The sequence below is a fragment of the Myodes glareolus genome, chromosome 5, assembly GCF_982192425.1.
Source record: "Myodes glareolus chromosome 5, mMyoGla1.1, whole genome shotgun sequence".
NCBI classification, from domain to species: domain Eukaryota; kingdom Metazoa; phylum Chordata; class Mammalia; order Rodentia; family Cricetidae; genus Myodes; species Myodes glareolus.
This window is the reverse complement of record NC_142030.1, coordinates 2,946,798-2,965,349: the sequence shown is the minus strand read 5'-3', so window position 1 is coordinate 2,965,349 and position 18,552 is coordinate 2,946,798. Positions and strand designations below refer to the sequence as shown.

The 18,552-nt window shown below is 48.0% G+C and overlaps 1 protein-coding gene across 3 annotated transcripts in view; it reads left to right on the top strand.

Annotated features, from left to right (window-relative positions):
• Positions 1–18,552, top strand: part of Kcnh1 (potassium voltage-gated channel subfamily H member 1) — a 295,808-nt gene that overhangs the window by 212,802 nt on the left and 64,454 nt on the right. For all 3 annotated transcript variants that reach the window (XM_085687514.2, XM_085687513.2, XM_085687515.2), the window contains one exon: positions 14,473–14,669. In XM_085687514.2, the coding sequence (XP_085543640.1) occupies positions 14,473–14,669 (197 nt within the window). The remainder of the gene's footprint in view (positions 1–14,472; positions 14,670–18,552) is intronic.

The following is an 18,552-nucleotide window of genomic DNA, read 5'->3' as shown; positions in this document are numbered from 1 at the left end:
GGCTCCTACAATCCTTCCTCCTTCTCTCCTCTTCAGTAGGATTCCCCGAACTTGGCCCAGGGCTTGACCCTGCTGATGGCTAGGGTCCCTGTCTTCAATAGGATTCCCCGAGCTTGGCCCAGGGCTTGACTGTGGGTCTCTATCTGTTTCCATTAGTCATTTGATGAAGTTCTCTTATGATAATTGGAGTAGTCATTAATCTGATTACAAGAGGTGGCCAGCTCAGGCTACGTATCCACTACTGCTAGGAGTCTTAGCTGGGGTCATCCTTGTAGATTCGTGGGAGTTTCCCTGGCATCAGGTTTCTACCTGACCCCAAAATACACCTCCCCATCAAGACATCACGGAAACATGAGTGATTGAGTTGTGGGAGGTAGAGGAGGAGGAGAGTAATGACCAGAGACTTTTTCATGCCCTGCCACAGACACCTGCACACACCTGCACATGCACAGACACCTGATACAGACACTATAGACCCAGGCATGGAGGGATGACAGCCTTGAAGAGAGATGAGAAGGACAAGTGACCATTCCTCTCCTCCCCCTCCCCGCTGATGCTGGCCTTATGAGGCAGCAGCCCTGTAACCTAGTTGATCTGACTGGTTTACTGCTTCTCCAAATCTAGCCCTCTGGGCATCCTGCCCGCTCCAGTTAGCAATGTGGTTGGACCTCAAATATAGCTCAGCAGCTTTGGATTCAAGATGTTTGTTGTTCTTAAGACATCCAGGCTAGAGAAAGACTCCTCTATGCTTCCCAAGAGCCAGATTGGGCCCCAAAAGTAGGTCCAGGCTCGATCTCCTACCTAACTGCCAAGAGACTCTTATTCTATAAAAGGACATGACAAGTTCTTCGAGTCAACCTGTGCTTTGGGCCTCGAGGCCTACAGCATTCCAAGCTTGTTTGTTCCCTGGAAACACACTTGGACCTTTTTAAAAATTCCTTTCTTCTTAGAATAATCTGTGCTCAATGAACCACAATCATTTTCTTCTTACAAACGGTTGAGCATCAAATGGGACCGAGAACTAGACCGTCCATGTCCTCTGACACCCTTTAGTTTAGTCTCACCCAGAAGTGTTGAACAGGCACCGTCATGAATGGGGTACCGAGGTAACTAAACCTTATCCCAGCCCTCCGGAGCTGCATGAGGAGCAACTTACTCTAGACAGCTGCCACTCTGTCACGGTGAAGATGAATGCTTCGGGGGAGGGGGGGATTGAGATGAGTAGCTATGGCATAGTGCGGTGTGCCCGGTGTTCCACTCAGGAGGGGAACCATGCCAGTGCCCTGGGTCTCTGCTCTCCTGCTGCCAGCTCATGCATTTATAACCTGCTGGTGTGGTTCCTCCCTTCAATTATTCTATCCCATCCCCATTTTCTGTTTAAATTGAGTGCAGAATCCAAGAACAAGGAGAATGGTCAGTGGTCTTAACTGAGCAGGCTCAGCATGTGCCCAAAATAGCATCCCCGCTCACCAAAACCCTCTAGACATTTTGTGACAGCAGCCACAATATAAAACGCTAATTACATTGCTAACTGGTGAGCACACAGTGCTTGTCATGTGCTAGGAAACACAGCCTCGTGTTTTCTATTAGAGTCTGTGCTCTTTAACTTAAAACAGTTGAGCGTGGTAACCTAGTAAATCGGTTTCTGGACATGACCAAAGGTTACAGTTTGAAAGTGTGGCCCCAGGAGTCACGACAGTCTCTCTTTAATTGGAAGATGCTGTTCTTGAAGACGATGACCATACTAGGTAGGACTTTCTCACAACCCCTCCTCTGCCTTAATTTTGCTGTGACGTCACCTCATTGCCTTCTGGAATTCTCTTAAAAGTCACTTAACAGGCTTCTCAAATTTATTCTCTTTGCTTTTCGCAGGTGCATTTTTTTGCCTTATCATGATATTTATTTATCTTTAATTTCATTAAATCATTTCCCCTTCCTCTTCTCACCCCCACTTCTCCCATATCAAGCCTCCCTATTATTGGCCTTTAACCATTGTTGTTATGTGTGCATATTAACGAATAAACATAGACTTACAACCCGCTGATTTTGTATGCAGGTGCTTCCTGCATGTGTGTATTTCTAGGCCTACCACTTGACATTTGATAGCCAATCAAGGGAGGGCTCATCCCTGGCAAAGACTAATTCTCCCTCTATTAGTAGTTATTAATCGTTTGTAGCTCTTTAATTAATATTTTGGGAAGAATGCATAAACGAGCCCTGCGTCTATATCACTCTCCCTGACTCTAATGCCCTATATAGCCTCACCGACTTCATGTTCTCTCCTTTAACCATTGCTGTTACATAGATGTATGCATACACATATGTTTACAACATAGATATATGCACACATGATATATACACCTACCAAGTCCATTTGGCATTGGTGACCTGTACATGTGTCCAGGACTGACCAGCTGGGATTGGACAGCCCACAGAATTTATTTCTTTATTTTGTGTGCGGTGGGAGGCCCACAGAATTGATGCTCTCCTTCCACCATGTGGCTCCCAGGGGTCCAGCCCAGGTTGCCAGACTTGGTAACAAGTCTCTGTGTCTACTGACCATCTCATTGACTCTCATCAGAGTTTACAAGTAAAATCTTTTTCAAAGCAGTTGGAAGGAAAAGGCACGGGTATTGGTTTTGCCTAGTGTTCTTGCTGGCACCTGCATGTCAGTTATATTGCTGCTCTGTGACTGGCCAGCATGAGGGGGCCACAGCCTAGCATCCCCACAGGGCTCTAGCAAGCTGATTACTTCCCTGGGTGTCTGTCTCAGGCCTGCAGTGTTTGTGCGAGCTCCTTTCACTGGCAGTAAATCGATTTTGCATCTCAATACTTCATTTGCATTTTCACCATGATTGTCCTGCTTGTTTTGTTTCCTTTACATTCTAATAGGTGAGAGGAAGTCTTCTGGCCAGGCTGTATCTCATTAACAGAAGGAGGACACAATTGTGGCCTACAAGAAGCTTCCACTAAGCTGGCTAAGTCTCCAAGGCCTCCCTCCCAGTGTCTACTAAGCCCACAGACTGGACTACTACTTACCCCTCTTTTCTAAGCCCGGGTCCCTTTGACTTTGTCTCTCTGGCACCAAGCACGTAGCCATGGAAGGTGCCAGGGGCTGTTGTTGGACAGAGTGGAGTTGGAAACAGGAAAAGGGACTGGGGAGAGAACTTGTCTACTCTGTTGGTAGCCATACTGTAAGATAAATAAGAAGACAAATAAAAGAATGATAAAAGCAGGCAAAGGCTAAACTGCGAAGGGCCTCCCGATCTCGGGTAAGCATCTGGAGGGATGAGGGACCATGAGAGTTTTTGACATGAAAACATTGGTTCCACACATGTAAAGGCATGGAGAACAGCCAGGAGGGATGTCTGGGAGAGAGGGGCAGGTGGTGGGTGGAAGGTAGGTGGGAAGGAGCTCCAAGGCAGCAGCATAGAGCAGCTGGCATCCTGTGATGGGAAGGACTAGGAATGACTTCCTGGGGATCAAGGAGAGTCAACAGGGTTAAGGGGAAGGAAAAGAGGAGGAGGGACGAGGAGAGAAGATGGGTTCATGATGCTTCCTGCAGATGCAGGCACAGTTCTGGATGACCCTGAGCCTGCCCAAAGATGGGGTAGGAGGACAGTGTGGGGTAAGTGCAGGGCAAGCCTAACCTATTAGGCACAGTTAGGCACGGGCCTTTTTCCAGTCCTGTCCCCAGGGACTGGGGACCTCATGTGCAGTTTGGGACTTGCTCACAGAGGAACTTTTTCAAAGACACCTTCCCCCAGTTGCTGAGCTGGAAGACCGCCTTGCCTTTGCCTGGGTAAGGAGCTTCTTTGGGCCGTTGTTCTTGGTTGGATATTGAGGCAGCATCTGCTGTCAGAGGAAACCATGGTGGTGGTTTCTTCCCGGGACAGAGAAAGAGCGAATGCCTTTGTCTTAGACTAATGTTTAGTGACAAAGAGCACAGGTGGCTCACTCTGCGACTGTCCTGGACAAACTGTAAATGCTCACGGAGGAGGCAGAAATCAACACTTGAGAGACTCTGAGGAGAGTGGTGGGCTGGGTGTTAGGGTAGCAGAGCAGCAGGGCCTCTGGGGGCACTGGGGGCAGGGGCAGGTGAGTGCCAGGTTCCAGCCAGTGTGACTGGAACCAGCCATGATGTTTCTATGTCAGGGCTTCCTTGCTTCAGTGTTAGCTGGAAGCAAGACTTTGCTAACCCTGTTGTGCCCTGTCAGAGCCACTAAGCCTTGATTGTTATCTCATATAAGCTTGGACATCTTCAACAGAAGCTGTGGAGGAAAGGAAGGTGATAAACATGGAAAAGGAGATGAGTGAAGCAGGAACCCTAGGCCAGGGCAGAAATGAGACAGGAACCCTAGGCAGGGGCGGAAATGTAACAGGAACCCTAGGCAGGGGCAGAAATGAAACAGGAACCCTGGGCAGGGGCGGAAATGAAACAGGAACCCTGGGCAGGGGCGGAAATGAAACAGGAACCCTGGGCAGGGGCAGAAATGAAACAGGAACCCTGGGCAGGGGCAGAAATGAAACAGGAACCCCTAGGCAGCAGGGGAGGGCCTTTCATGAACTTTGCTTCAGCCATATGAAGCTGCTCATTTTCATCATTTTTACCATTTTCCACTGTTCAGTAGAAGAACCTTCCTAGTGATTGACAGACAGCGCCATGATATCTTTGCCTTGATGGTGGCTAGAAAGATGGAGTCAGATGTGGTCAGGTGAAATAGGGCATGGGGCAGCCATGGGGAGGGCACTTATGTGGTGGGTGATGTAACCTCAAAGCCAGCATCCGAGCAGGAACCAAGAGCCGCAAAGGACAGTGGTAAGATACAGGACCGGGGTGATGCTTCAAGGCTGGAGTGGGCTTGCGTCATTGTGAGGAACCAGCACATCCGTAGAGCTGTGATCCGAAAGCACTGATGAGCTGGACACAGGGACAAGGGAACTGTTGACAGAGACGAGGAGCATTAGGATGTACTCAGCAAGAATGGAGAAGGCCTGTCAGGGACATTTGAATTTCACAGAAACAATGAATAATTATTAGCATGAGTTTTTCCCAAAGATGGCATAAGAGGCAATTTGAGGGAGATTGGTTATTCATTAGAATTCAGTTTTAGCTGGGCATACGTATTATTATTTGGTTGGTTTTCTGTCAAGCTGACACAGCTAGAGATACCTGGGAAGAGGGCTCTCAATTGAGGAAATAGCCCATCAGACTGGCCTGTAAGCAAGTCTATGTAGTGGTCATTTTCTGGATTAATAACTGTGGGTGGTGCCACCCCTGGACAGGTGGTCCTGGATAGACAAGCCAGCTGAGGAAAATACAGGAATAAACCAGTAAGCAGTGTTGCTCCATGGTCTCTGCTTCAGTTCCTGTTTCCAGGTTCCTGCCTTGAGTTCCTTCTCTGACTTCCCTTCACGCTGGCCGGTGATCACAGGGACACCTAGGCAAAATGAACCCCTTCCTCCTCCAGCTTTTGTTGGTCAGTGTTTTATAGAAAGCAAGCTAGGTCAGAGAGTCTCTCGGGTTGTAAATGTTAATACTAGGATGGAATGGGACAAACATGGAGGCCAGAGGGGGCATTCTGACGTCAGGGAAGTGGGCGAGGAAAGTATGAACAATGAACTGGTAAGTGGGGCAGAAGAGGACATGAAACAGAAAGAACTAAGCATCCATTCCATCCTTCCAGAGGCCGAGGACATTACACTGAGCCAGCATCACTTGGAAAGTGGGCCTGGAACCAGGATAAGAAGTTGGGTCTGATCCGGGAAAGGAAGCCAGGACTAAAGCTAGAGATTTAAGAGTTACCAGAAGAAATGTCAGATAGGAAAGGGAAAGAAAGGTCAATCACAGAGCATATGAGTCTTTTTCTAAATGATCAAGCCTTTGGAGTATTTTTAAGGAAATGGGCTTGGAGTGTAGTCATTCAGAGTGTTTATAAGGAATTTTAAATGATACTGGAAATTGTTACAATGAGTCAAACGTTACTTGAATGTGCTGTGACCCCAGGTATGTGAGAGGAGCACACCAGCCTAGACTCCGTGAACGCCCTCGCCAGAAAGCCGGTGGAGATGTTTGTGAGGCAGGTGGAGAGCTGTGTGTTCTTCTTAAATTTGTCTGGCTTTCAAGCTGTCCTTAAAGGAGCGTGTGTGGGTCTGGAGAGATGTCTCAGGCCGTAAAGAACTCGTGCAAACATGAGAGCCTGAGGTCAGATCCCAGCTCCCACATAAAAAGAGGGGCGTGCATGCGCCTGTGATCCCAGAGCTGAGGAGGCCAGAGCGGGAGGATGCTGAGGCTACTGGTGATCTGTCAGTCATGGGTCCCAGGGCCACTGCGCAGTTCTTTGTCAATAAATGGGGCAAAAAGCAACAGAGGAACACAGTAGATGTGACCTCTGGTCTCTACAGTCATGTGTGCGTACATCCGTACTCATATACCAAACACACAGATAATAAACAAACACATGGTATTTTCAAGATAATAGTTTTAAAAAAAATTTAAGTCAGTCTTGAGAAAGTCTGCATCATTTGACATTTCCCAGACAGTGTTAGGATATAATTTTTAAACATGACTTTTTATTTTATTTTTCAAAATGATGTCTTGGCAGCGCCCTTTTGCTTTTTGCTGTGTAGTCAGGAGAAAATGGCATGTCTCTGCATGTGCCATCATCCCCCTCTCTGACTGTCCTTGGCTGAACAGTGAGGATGGAATGGCTTATCCTAGCAGAGGTTCACAACCACCTCAATAACCTCACTGTTTTAGAGATGGCGAAGCCAAATTCTCCCTAGAGATACTTCCCAGGAGCCCGGGGCGGGGCGGGGAGGGGGGGAGGAAAGCAGACTCCCTCACTGCTCTCCTTCCCTGTGGGACTTTCCTGTACAGGGACTGGGTGGACTGCAGGGTGAATGCTTTTGATGCACTGTTGCTTCTGATAAGCTGTTTGATACATGTGGCTTTGCTTGTGCTCAGCACGAGTGCGTACACAGTAACCTTAGCTGCATAAAAATGTGTGCATGCGTAGAAGAAAGATGGAAGGCAAACCAAGACCTTAACAAAGGTGTCCTTGACGGCGAATGCCGTTTCAAATTTTCAAATGTATTTTAATAATTTCTACAATCTGCTTCCATTCTTTTCTAAATAACCAGGTGGGGGAAAATGACGTTAGTTTTAAGTTCTCGTCTTACCAGGGCCCCTGCCCTGATGACTTCTGCCTGTTCTCGATGGCTCTGGGGTCTGCTCACTTGTGGAGCCACAGCCTCTTGACTAAGTAATTTTATCTTTGCATAGCTGGGATGAGCAGAGGGGAATCACCACAGAGCTTCTAAGACACTGCTCCAGCTGGACTCTAGTATGGGAGGCCTCACTCAGTCAGAGGGAGGCTGGGGAATGCAGGGGACACATGCGGGTGAAGGGTTTACACTTTTAAGAGACTGTTTCAGCATAGGATGACTACTTATTTCTCACACCCCTATTATCCTCCCTCATCCCTGTTCCCCATCCCCACTTGTTGGTTAGTTTCTAAAATGCATCATTTTTATTTTATCTTTGTAAATTTGCCTGCAAAGTTTCAACGTGGCAATGAGCTGAATCACCCTGAGCTAAAGAGCATTTCTGAGCAGACCAGCAGGTCAGGCCGGCAAGGCAGCTGCTGACATGTGGGTTCTACACTTGGGTTCCCATGCCTGGTCATCTTCCCAAAGTCATTCAATGTCATCGCTCTTTTTTGGCGGACTTTCTTTGGTACCGTCAGCCCCGAAATAATGACGCAGAGATTTCTTATTAATTATGGAAGCTTGGCCTTTAGCGTAGGCTTGTTTCTAACTAGCTCTTATAAGTTAAATCAACATGTTTCTATTAATCTACGTTGTGCCGTGTGTTTTTTTCTCTCTCTTCCATTCTGTATGCCCAAGTTGCTCTGCATCTCACTGGCGTCTCCTACGTGCCTAGGTTCCAACCCCATGAGTTTCTTTCTCTTCCAGGAAGTTCTGCCTAACCTCTCCTGCTTAGCTATTGGCCATCCAGCTCTTTAGCAAACCAATCACAAGGCGCCTTTCACATAGTGTGAGCAAAATATCCCACCAAGGATTGGCCCAGAGCATCCTAGGCCTTTCACACCCCACGCCCCTCTGTGCCTCTTACTCACAATAATTTGTTCATTCCATAGCTTGCTGGTTGTGGTGTCAGGGGCCGGAGACCCAGCAGTGAGCAGAAAGGCCAGTCTCTCATGGATCTGGCCCTCTCATCAGGAAGACAAGGCAATATGGCTTGTTAGCCAGGGCTAAGAGCTGCAATAGAGAATTCATACAACAGACATCCAAGCCAGCCCAGCCACAGAGAGTAAAGGACAGCTTCCTGACAAAGGTGGTATCGTAGATGAGTGCCACCTGGTTTTATGAAAGGGAGTAGCCAGAGCAGGGACAGACTATGGGAACTGCTGTTTCACAGCGAGGAAAGGATGAATACGACAACCAAGCTTAGCTGACGAAGTGAACACATCAGAACCTCTGTCTGCACCCACCTCTGCTGTTTTCAAGAGCCATTGTGCCCTTCATGTCTGTCTAATGTCTGTGTAGGTAGCTCTGCCACCTTCACCCCGAGATCTCTGTAGTCCTGCCTCACCCACTGTTCCAGATATCTTGGTACTGCTTGAGTTGCAAAGGTTTTATTATTTACTGTGACATGCATGCATGAGTTTCCTCTTCTTGCGTTTTATTATTCACTGTGGCATGCATCTATGAGTTTCCTCTTCTTGCATTTTACTATTCACCGTGGCATGCATGCATGAGTTTCCTCTTCTTGCATTACAAACTCCTTGACCTCAGAAACCACCTCACCATTCCATTCATCCCTCTCTAACTCACAAAACACAAGGCCAAGTGGTCAGCCTTGGTTGAGCTGTGTGTAGAGATGGCAAGAGGTGGACCCCCCTGTGGGGAGTCAAGCTAAGCACTCTCTGAGAGATGCAGAGGCAAAGGCAGAGGAGGTGGTAAAACGTGGCCTGTCTGTGACCTTGTGGGTGCTTGTGCACATCACTGGCCAGGTTAGTGTCCCATCTCTAACACAGAGGGTCACCACTGGGTGCTGGGTGCTTTTTACCCACCGGAAAGAGAACTGGTGTTTGAACATGATGCAACTCTTCTACAAAAGCTACAATGACAGCAAAATTCTAGACGTAGGTGCCCTCCAGGAAGTGGAAGAGAATCAGACCTGTTGCTAGAGTCAAGGGCACCTGGGCAAGTCCAGTCCCAACTTTCTTTACTGGGTCAGAAATGTGATAAAGCACTTGAGACTCCAACAGCCTGTAAAGCAGAGCAGGGGCTTTGAGTTCAGACAGGAGGCCAGTGGCCGGATTTGCAGTGTATCTGTCTGTCTGTCTCTGCTGTCTGTTCTCGCTTCTGTAAGCTGTGGCACATGCAACAGAGCCCCCAGACTGCAGCCAGACTGCAGCCACATTTATCTGTGCAGTGAAGATGAGAAGAAGGGCTTTGCTGCTCTTCTGCAGAAAAGAGAAGCAACATTTGCAAGATGTCAACCTTTAGCTTCCTTATTGTTCCAGGCAGCCTCGGGCAGGCTAGGGGATGAGGCAGTAAGCATGCAAGTGTTTCAGAGGAAGCCTGCTGGCTGTGACCCTCGGGTACTGGTGCACACAATAGTTCCTAGGCTGTCCCTATCTCTGTCCAGTTAGAGTGGACACTGGCTCTTAGGGCTGGGGTTTTGACCTTCAGACTGGGAAGTGTGCCTTCCCTGGAGCAGGTGAGGTGCCCTGGAGGGACGCCTGTCCACAGAACTCACTGTCCAAGGCTTCTCTGTGGTACAAGGGATCCCTAGTGGTCTAAGATGGGTGCAGCTGCTCCAGTAAGAACCCCATGTATCAACCCCAGCACCCTTCTCATGTAGCTATCCTGGTGCCTAGGAGCAGGTGGCAACTGCATGGCACTGGGCACCAAGCCTCCTGCCAGCCTTTAGTTTCCCCTCAGCAGGGTGTCACCTGGGCATTCTGCCAGCAGGTTCCTTAACTCTTCGTGAATGGCCAGCTGAATTTTTTCTGATCTGTTTGAGTCTAAAAATGTCTAGTGATTCTAGTAACAGACAGGCTAGCTGTGGAACTGTGCTGTGCTGGTACAGGCTATCCTGTGAACAGACCTTCAAAGAACGTGTTATTGGGAGTCATCGAAGCAGCCAGACATCTTTCTGCATGCCTGCTGGCCGGCCTGCCAGACTCACCCACCAAAGTGAACCAAATCAACAGGCTTAAAATCACAACCTCTTCCCTGCAACCTGTTAGCCCCAGGGAAGGCCATTTGATGCTTCCAGGGCCCTACTCCAAATACTTCTTGAATTCACCCCACAGTCAGTCCCCTCTGCTTCTCCCCCTACCAGTCCCCTTCGCCTCTGCCCTTTATACACCAAGCTGCCTGTAGGGTCTCCATTCCTCCTATGCAGTGTCCCACTGCACTGGAGCCCCGGGATCTGCCGCACCTATGGTTCAAATGTCCTTCAGCCCCCAGCACCAGAGGGAAGACTCAGTGTGCAAGTGAGGGAGTGTGTAGGGGGATTCAGTCAGTGCTGTTGATTTATTTCAATTAGAGTATTCCCCCAGCGCAGAATGTCCATTTAGAATGGGAGTTCTAGCGGAATGGCACGGTAAGCTTTTCATGATCTAGACCTGCACCCTGATTGGTAAGTTGGTTGGCCAAACAGTTTGACTGCCTGGTGTACTGAGCACCTTCTGTTCTTGAGTGGGTGGGTGGTCATGCTGCGCTCACAGCCGGAAGAATGTGTAGCATCTGTCATGGCTTCCTTCTCTCAGTCTCTGGCCTGAGAGGTCCCTTTCCCAGCCACCTGTGCCACACCCATGAGATCTGCAAAAGTTCTGCTTTGGCCCTGCCGGCTTTTGTGAGGCACACATTCCTTAAAACAGTTGCCATGTGCTTGAGGGGCCTGGGGTTTGTTTGGGGTTCAAGGAGTCCTGCATCCTCCATTCTTCACTCTCACCCCCAGATTCTCGACACCAAGCAGCCGCCTTCACAGGAAGTAGGGTTAGACGTGGTGGAACTTAAGTTGGAAATCTAGGCCATATTGTGACAACACTGAGACGCTCCGAGCCCTGTGGAAAACTTCCCAGCATGAGATGCTGCTGTCTCAGAGGCATCTGCTTCCTGTGTGCCCCGCTCCAGCACGGTGGCCCTATGTTCTGTGCAATAGATGCGCCCCTTGGGAGGGTTCATAAATGAAATCTGTGTAGCTAAATTCATTTATTAAATGCACACAAGGAGCTATTATTTCACTTTACTGGTTCTTCTATAATTAGAAAATGACTCCCAATTTCATTAAAGGAGCATAATGCTTCTATATTGGGTCTTGTTTAAACGAGGTAATCTTGATAAGAAACAGACAAAATTACCAATCAGCTTCTACTCAGTAGCTACAGCTTAATTATACCATGTTTCCTCCCGGAGGAACCGCAAAGTTTGTAATGCTGCCTTTCCCGCCAGTGCTCAAAATTTGTGGCCAGGAATGTCGGTCTGTTAGAGACACTCCTTGTTTCTCTCTGGTGGGAGAGCCTTCACCCTCTCCTGCCACCTTCTCTTGGAGAAACACAAGGGGTGCTAGCAAGAGCTGGGATGACGGGTGATGTCCTGCCGTTTCTTAGCCCAGAGCTCCATGATCTGTGCGTTCATGTGTCTGCCTCTGGGTCACGACTCCTACACGGCCTGGTTTAAGACACTCATTCTTGTCTTATGGCCACATCTCAGCTGTTTGTAGATGGGTGGTTTCTAAGCCTGTGCTCACCCAAAGGCCCGACTGGGGCTGAGACTGTGGCTATCAGATGAGACCTGGACAGGGGACCACAGCACTCATAAGACCTCTTGGGTAGGTCAGTCTCCCCCAAACTGGTCGTATTTCAAGATAGAGACTTCCAGGAATGAATATTCTGAGAAACCTGGGCTGTTAGCTTCCTGTGACCTTGCCTCAAAATCCAAGAATGTCATTTTTACCAAGCCGTGCTGATTAGATGACTTAAGTTTAGCCCTGATTCGCCTCCTCGAGTGAGCTATAACTGTAACCACACTGTCAGAAGGAACGGATGTTTCTTCAGAGGAGGCATATTCACCAGAAGAGCAAGATTAAATAGACACAAAGGGCACATGAGTTGTGGTAGACAATGTGGGAAGGCTATAGGCTATAGGTACACGTCAGTTCCCAGAATGCGTTGCTGGAGAGCATCATCGAGAGAGCCTGTTTCCAGGGCAACCAGGTAGCTTCCCACAAAGCTACCTGTTGGCTCTACCCTGCCCTAACCACCCATATCACAATGAAAATTAGAACTTGGCAAGGGGATCTGAACAGCATACATGTTTACCTGGGCTTAACTGGAAGTTTACCCCACCAATGTCCTGTTTACACTGAATCTTTAAATCCATCATCATATTGGAACAACAGACACGAAGAGAACCATGAAGTAACATCCCTAAGCCATGCACGATTTGCTTGTTTTGGAAGAGAAATATGGATTCACATATTGGAGGTGCTTAGAGAAGACTGTGGAGTATCTTCTAGACTTGAAACAGACACTTGGTACTAGAGAAAATGTTCATCAGCCCAAGTGCTTCAGGTTGTCACTGCTTCCTGTGAAAACTGCTGCCGGTTGAGCATCAGGGTGCCTGGGTCTGGGGAGCCTGGCCAACCATTTCTTCTCTCCTTCCTCCTGTGCATTCCTCCCTGGCTCCCTGGGAATTCATGTTTGTGATTATCCGCCCTGAAAGCTTATAAGCAAGATGAACAATCCAGCCACATAGCTGGAGACTATGCCAGGAATAAATTCAGCTTTGCAATAGAAATGGGCTAAAACATTCATAGTTCTGAAAGATGGAGAGACTATCTCTGAGTTGGAGGAGGTGGATCAGCATATGGTGATGAAGGTTATTAGTACTTGTCTTATTTGGGGCTGCCTTGACAAAATGCCATGGATGGTGTTGGCATATAGGCAATAGGATTTTCTTATAGTCTTGGAAGGTCAGAAGTTCAGCGTGGTCAGGTTCTTACAAGGATCTTCTCAAGCTGCAGACTGCCCACTTCTTATGGTAGCTTCAAAAGTAAGAAATAGCTTGAGAGAATTTTCTGGGGCCATTTTATGAAGGTGTCATGAGGTCAGACATGAGAGTAAGTCATCAACCCTTCTCTACATCAGTTCTATCCCAAAGGCCCCCCCCCCCGCTTCCCTCTCGCCTTGCTATTACACTGGGCTTTGTGTTTAACATACAGAGCTGGGATATACATGTTCATTTTACAGTACTGTATTGATTCACTGAGTCTACTTGGTAGGGGGGTACCAGAGACAGAAGATGCTGGAGATGGCGATTGCCTGCCTTGTATACCACCGGGAAGGCATTTAGCAAGGGTAAAAAAACACATTTCAGGAGGTGTGGGCGAGAGGTAGGATTCATGATATAAATTAACCTTTAAAGCAGGGACAAGTATGGGAAGGGCTATTCCCCACACTTGACTGCTTCTAGGTAGTCTCAGCTAGATGCAGCCTCCCCTGTTCTTCAGCTCCTGAGAAAGCCCACCCACAAACACACTCCCCATCTGTAGAATGTCTGTTCATCCCAGTTAGACACACAGAGGCAGGCCCATGGCCTGCTTCTGCCCTCACTTCTTCTCTACCTGTCAGTACCAACCATGTTCCTACTATGTTGTGTGACATTCTGGGGAAACACGAATACATGCCTATTCACCTAAGAGCAGGAACTGAAGACAGACCAAAGTAATGATCCCTCCAAATTCCATCGTGTTACATGAATCTGTTGCAGATATCACATGAGTATAAGTGAAGAGTACTTACATAAACATGTATAGCTCATATACCACCAAAGCCAACCCCAACAAGGGGTGACAGCTAATGAGAGTGGCCTCCCTGGGGAGTTCTGCTTCACTTCCAGGCAGCTTACAGGCTGAAGAGCCCCTTCTTCTTGACAGTCCTTACTGCTTACATAACCCTGAGGAGGGAGGAGCCTCGTGAATCTACTCTGTTTCAGGGACTTCCTGGGTCTTGTGAGTTTAAGACTTCCCTAGTCTTAAGGGAGCTTTCCCTCTAGGATAGAACATTTCAGTTCAGAAGAAATTGCTACACAACAGACAAAGTATCGTGTTCTGAGGGGAACAGGGCACACAGATTGTGTGAGCAAAGGTGCACAACAAACCACAAAGGAATTGCAGGTTAGGAGTGCTACTGTGGAGAAAATGGGCTTTGGTAAAGAATAATGGGTTAGGTGATGACTTTCTAGGCTGAGCAGCATCATCCTTGCCAAAGGGTAACATTGTCATAATTATGTGCCACCTAAAAGGCTCTTGAATTACATGCTATTAGGGTTCCAATTATGAGTTTTTTCCCCCCTGCTCTGAGCCCTACCTGCAGTGACTGCAGATCACTCCTGACTGACCCTGTGCTCATGACAGCTCTCTCTCCTCAGGGAAAGGAGACGTGTTTGGAGATGTGTTCTGGAAGGAAGCCACGCTTGCGCAGTCCTGTGCTAATGTCAGGGCCTTGACCTACTGTGACCTGCATGTGATCAAGAGGGATGCCCTTCAGAAAGTGCTAGAATTCTACACAGCCTTCTCCCACTCCTTCTCCCGGAACCTGATTCTCACCTACAATCTGCGGAAGAGGGTGAGCTGGCAGCTTTGATTCCTTCTGTACTTTCCCTGTGCACTTTGGATAATTGCTGGGGCTGGGGTAAATCCTTTTGCTGTGTCTTTACCAGGAGAAGGGTGTTCTGAGCCAGCCCTGTCTGCTGCTTGCTCTGTCGAGTTTTGTTGTACCATAGAGAGAAGAGCAAAGCAAGCTTGTTGGACTGGAAGATGGATCAGCCTTGGGCCCTGCTGTGTCCGTCTGTGGGCTGGGTAGTTTCTTGCGGCACCTGGACCTTCCAGTATTGTGAAAAGATGGGTAAATGTGGCTTCTCATCAATAGAAGGGCCTCATGGAGCTACCTGATTAGTGTCCACTGTCCACTGCATCCCCAGTGACTGGGACCTGCAGAGTAGGGGTAAAGCTACTACTTGGTGGGCAGGTAATGATACTTTATGGGAAAGATATGAAAATGTATTAGCTGAGTTTGGCAAAGAAAGCCACGGAATTTGGTTGTCTGGAGGGAGTTTCGTCTCCAGCCATCTCCTTAAGAAATGAGTGGTTTTAAGAGAAGAAAATGCCTTTCCTAAAGCCGTTTCTCTCACATCAGGTCAACTGAGTTTTGCACCCCCCTCTCTTTCTCCCTCCCTTCCCCCATTTCTATCTCTCTGTCTGTCTGTCTATCTATGTATCTATCTATGTATCTATGTATGTATCTGTCTGTCTGTCTGTCTGTCTGTCTATCTATCTATCTATCTATCTATCTATCTATCTATCTATCTATCCTCCTTGCCTTCTCACAATATCTTCTCACGATACACTTTTTTTTCTTCTTTTTAAGACAAGATCTCGCCATTCAGCCTTCAAACTGTCAATACCCCTGCCTTAGCCTCCCAAGACCATACCCACCTTCGTGACTGACTTTCTTGTACATCATCTGTCACCTTTGGTAAACACTAACATGGTCACTCCTGACCAAGAGGGGTCATCACTCAGAATGGTTTTCATAAGATGTTTCCCATAGTGATGTCATATCCACCGCACTGGCCAGTCCCTCACAGTCCTGGACCCTGGCTCTAGTTACAGGTCTGGTTTATGCTGAACTTTCTCATGACCAACATTGATCTTTTCCCTCTGCCATACCTCAGGCTGGTCTTCGAGCTCTGTTGTTCTTGCCTCAGCTTTCCAGTGTGAATTCATGTTTTATTTCCTTTCTTGTGATCCTAGCAGAATTGTCAGGGCCAAGCTGGAGTTCTCGGGACGCTGTGGGGGGGGGGCTCTCAGGGTCTTGTGGAATTCTCGGGTACTCTCATAGAGCTTTAAGGGCACAAAGCTCTTCTTGGGGCCTCTCCTGCCCACGTGTGCCCCACCCTATAGCCTCCTTCACACCTGCACACCTCAGCACAGCTCACCTGCTTGTATACATGAGACACAAACCTAATCCCTGAACTCTGCTCACAACCCCTCCTCCCTACACCCACCCCTGTAGTCTGAACTGCCACTCTGAGAATGTCAAGGGGCTTCTTCAAGTATAATGCCTGTGCCTGGACATCTCCCTCCTGTGTATGACAAACTCCTGCTAGCCGCCAGACTCTGAAAGATTCATTGCTTCGTTGGGTCTCTCTTGATGCCAGATGAACTGGACTAGATAAAGAAACCCAAAGACTCCCTCCCTTCAGGTGTCTAAACCAACAGAAGCACTGTATGGGCAAAATAATGGCAGCTAATACAGTCAGTGATCATGATCTCTCCCCAAGTGTAGCAAGAATGAAGGAGGGAGAAGCCAAGGAGGAGTCAGAGAAGCCATGTCCAGGGAGTCAAGTGTAGCAGATATGCTGGCCTAAGGGGAGGGGCCAATAGTCCACTAGGTGGGCCTCTGAGCAGAATCTAGAGAAAGTCCCCTTGTGCAAGTTTTGCTAAGGCCCACCTTTGGATATATGCACGGTAGGTGTCTTCCTGCCCCAGTCCCTCAGGTGCCATTGCCTCGAGCATCTGGGGCTATATACACAGTAGGTATACACAGTAGGCGTCTTTCTGCCCCAGGTGGCTTTGCCTTGAGTATCCTGAGCTATATACCCAGTAGGTATACACAGTAGGTGTCTTCCTGCCCCAGTCCCACAGGTGGCATTGCCGTGAGCATCCTGGGCTATATACACAGCAGGTATACACAGTAGAGTAGACATTATTCTGTTCTAGTTCCATAGGTGCCATTGCCGTGAGCATCCTGCTCAGAGCCCTGGGAGCCCCGGAGCATCTGTGTATAACTGAGTACAGAGCGTCTGCAACTCACGCAGCATTTAATGACAAGGGGAAAGAGCTGGGCCTCTGGGCCTCTCCTTCCCCATCATGCAATATGAGGTGGTGGAGAGAAGACTTCTTGGTTCGAAGCCTGCCCACTCTTCCTCCAGGGTGGGCTAGGCACTACTGGAGACGTGTCCCTCACTTGTCTGCTGGCTGAGAACATGGATGCTTGACGGAGACACTTTTAGCCAAGTGGATTCTCCTAAAATCTATTTTTTGGTTTATTCCTCCTTTCTGTGAAAGCCAGTTGATTATAATCAGCTTTCAGTGTTGCTGTGTGATATGGGTAGAAAATATGAGATTTGAGTTATTTGGAGGAGTAATCATTTCGGAGTAATTATAGATCAAATAAATCTGTCTTAAAAATAACAGCCAAAACCAGTGCTGTCTCAGTGGTCAGATTATTTTTATACATATAGAATGATTGACAGCTCTGGAGAAGAGGAGGAACCAAAGCTGTAGACAGTCTAGAAACATCCTTGTAAGCGTCAGATCCCCAGAGAAGAGATGGTGTTTTTTTGTATAGCCTTAGGGTATTTAGGGGTCTCTTAATTCCCCACTGAGGAGCATCATGGGAAGAACTCAAGCATTTCATGAAGAGTCAAGCTGCTTGGCCTCTGAACTTTCCTCCCATCCCAAGCCCCTCTAAGTCTGGTATTGAGCCAAAGGAATTTCAGTGACAGCTTTATGTAAAGAGCCATTCTTTTCTTGGAAAAAGAGACTCGTCATTTTGGCGCGACCATTGTCATCTCCCATTGTGTCCTTCTGCGAATTAATTCATGGTTGCATAGGGCATCGACAATGAGAACACAACATGCATGAATTATTCTCCTCACTTTATTTTTTCTCATGATGAAGTAAAGTTATTCTTGTGGCTGTTTCTAGCTTGGCAAAAGCCAAGTGAATTATTTGCTAAGAGTTCTGGGGACACTGTGCCATCTCAGCATCTGTCTGGGGAGTTGTCTCATCCCAAAGCCTTCCTCCAACACACAGCAAAAACTCTGAGCCAGAATGTGCCTCAGTAGCCAGCCCATCTCTCTCCCTTGTTCCCACCATCCTTATATCATAGATAGGACATTTTACAGAAATGCCAGAGTGTTGGCTGGAAATGAAAGAATTAGAACCCAAATGGTTCCTGGACCAGAAACATCTTGAAGCGTCCTGGCTTCCTCTGGCCTCTATATTCCAAGATTTAGACCTTTACCCCTATGCCCAGCTGGATCAGCATTCCCCGGGTGTCAGCACTGTTTTAGAGTCCAGCCCAGGAAGGGACTGGTCATGTCATCCTGTCCTACAAAGCCATGTAAGGTAAATTCAGAGCCAGGCTCAGAGACAGCATGGGACCTTCTGTCTTTCTTGCTGTGAGTTTCAAAACAAATGCCATTGGTTTAGATCCTGCCTCTCCTGCTTAATTCTTCTCCAATTCTTCTCAAGTAAGAAGGCCTCCTCATCTGGAGAAAATGAAGTGGGAGCTGCTGCTGGGTGCTTACAGACACAGCCCAGGGCACAGGAGGGGCTCGGTGAAGTTCATCTTTACTGTTTCCTCTTCGGTAATATCCCACGCATTATAACCTTGTGCCTTTTCACAGAGGGGACCTTCTGCCCATGCTCAGAATTTCTGC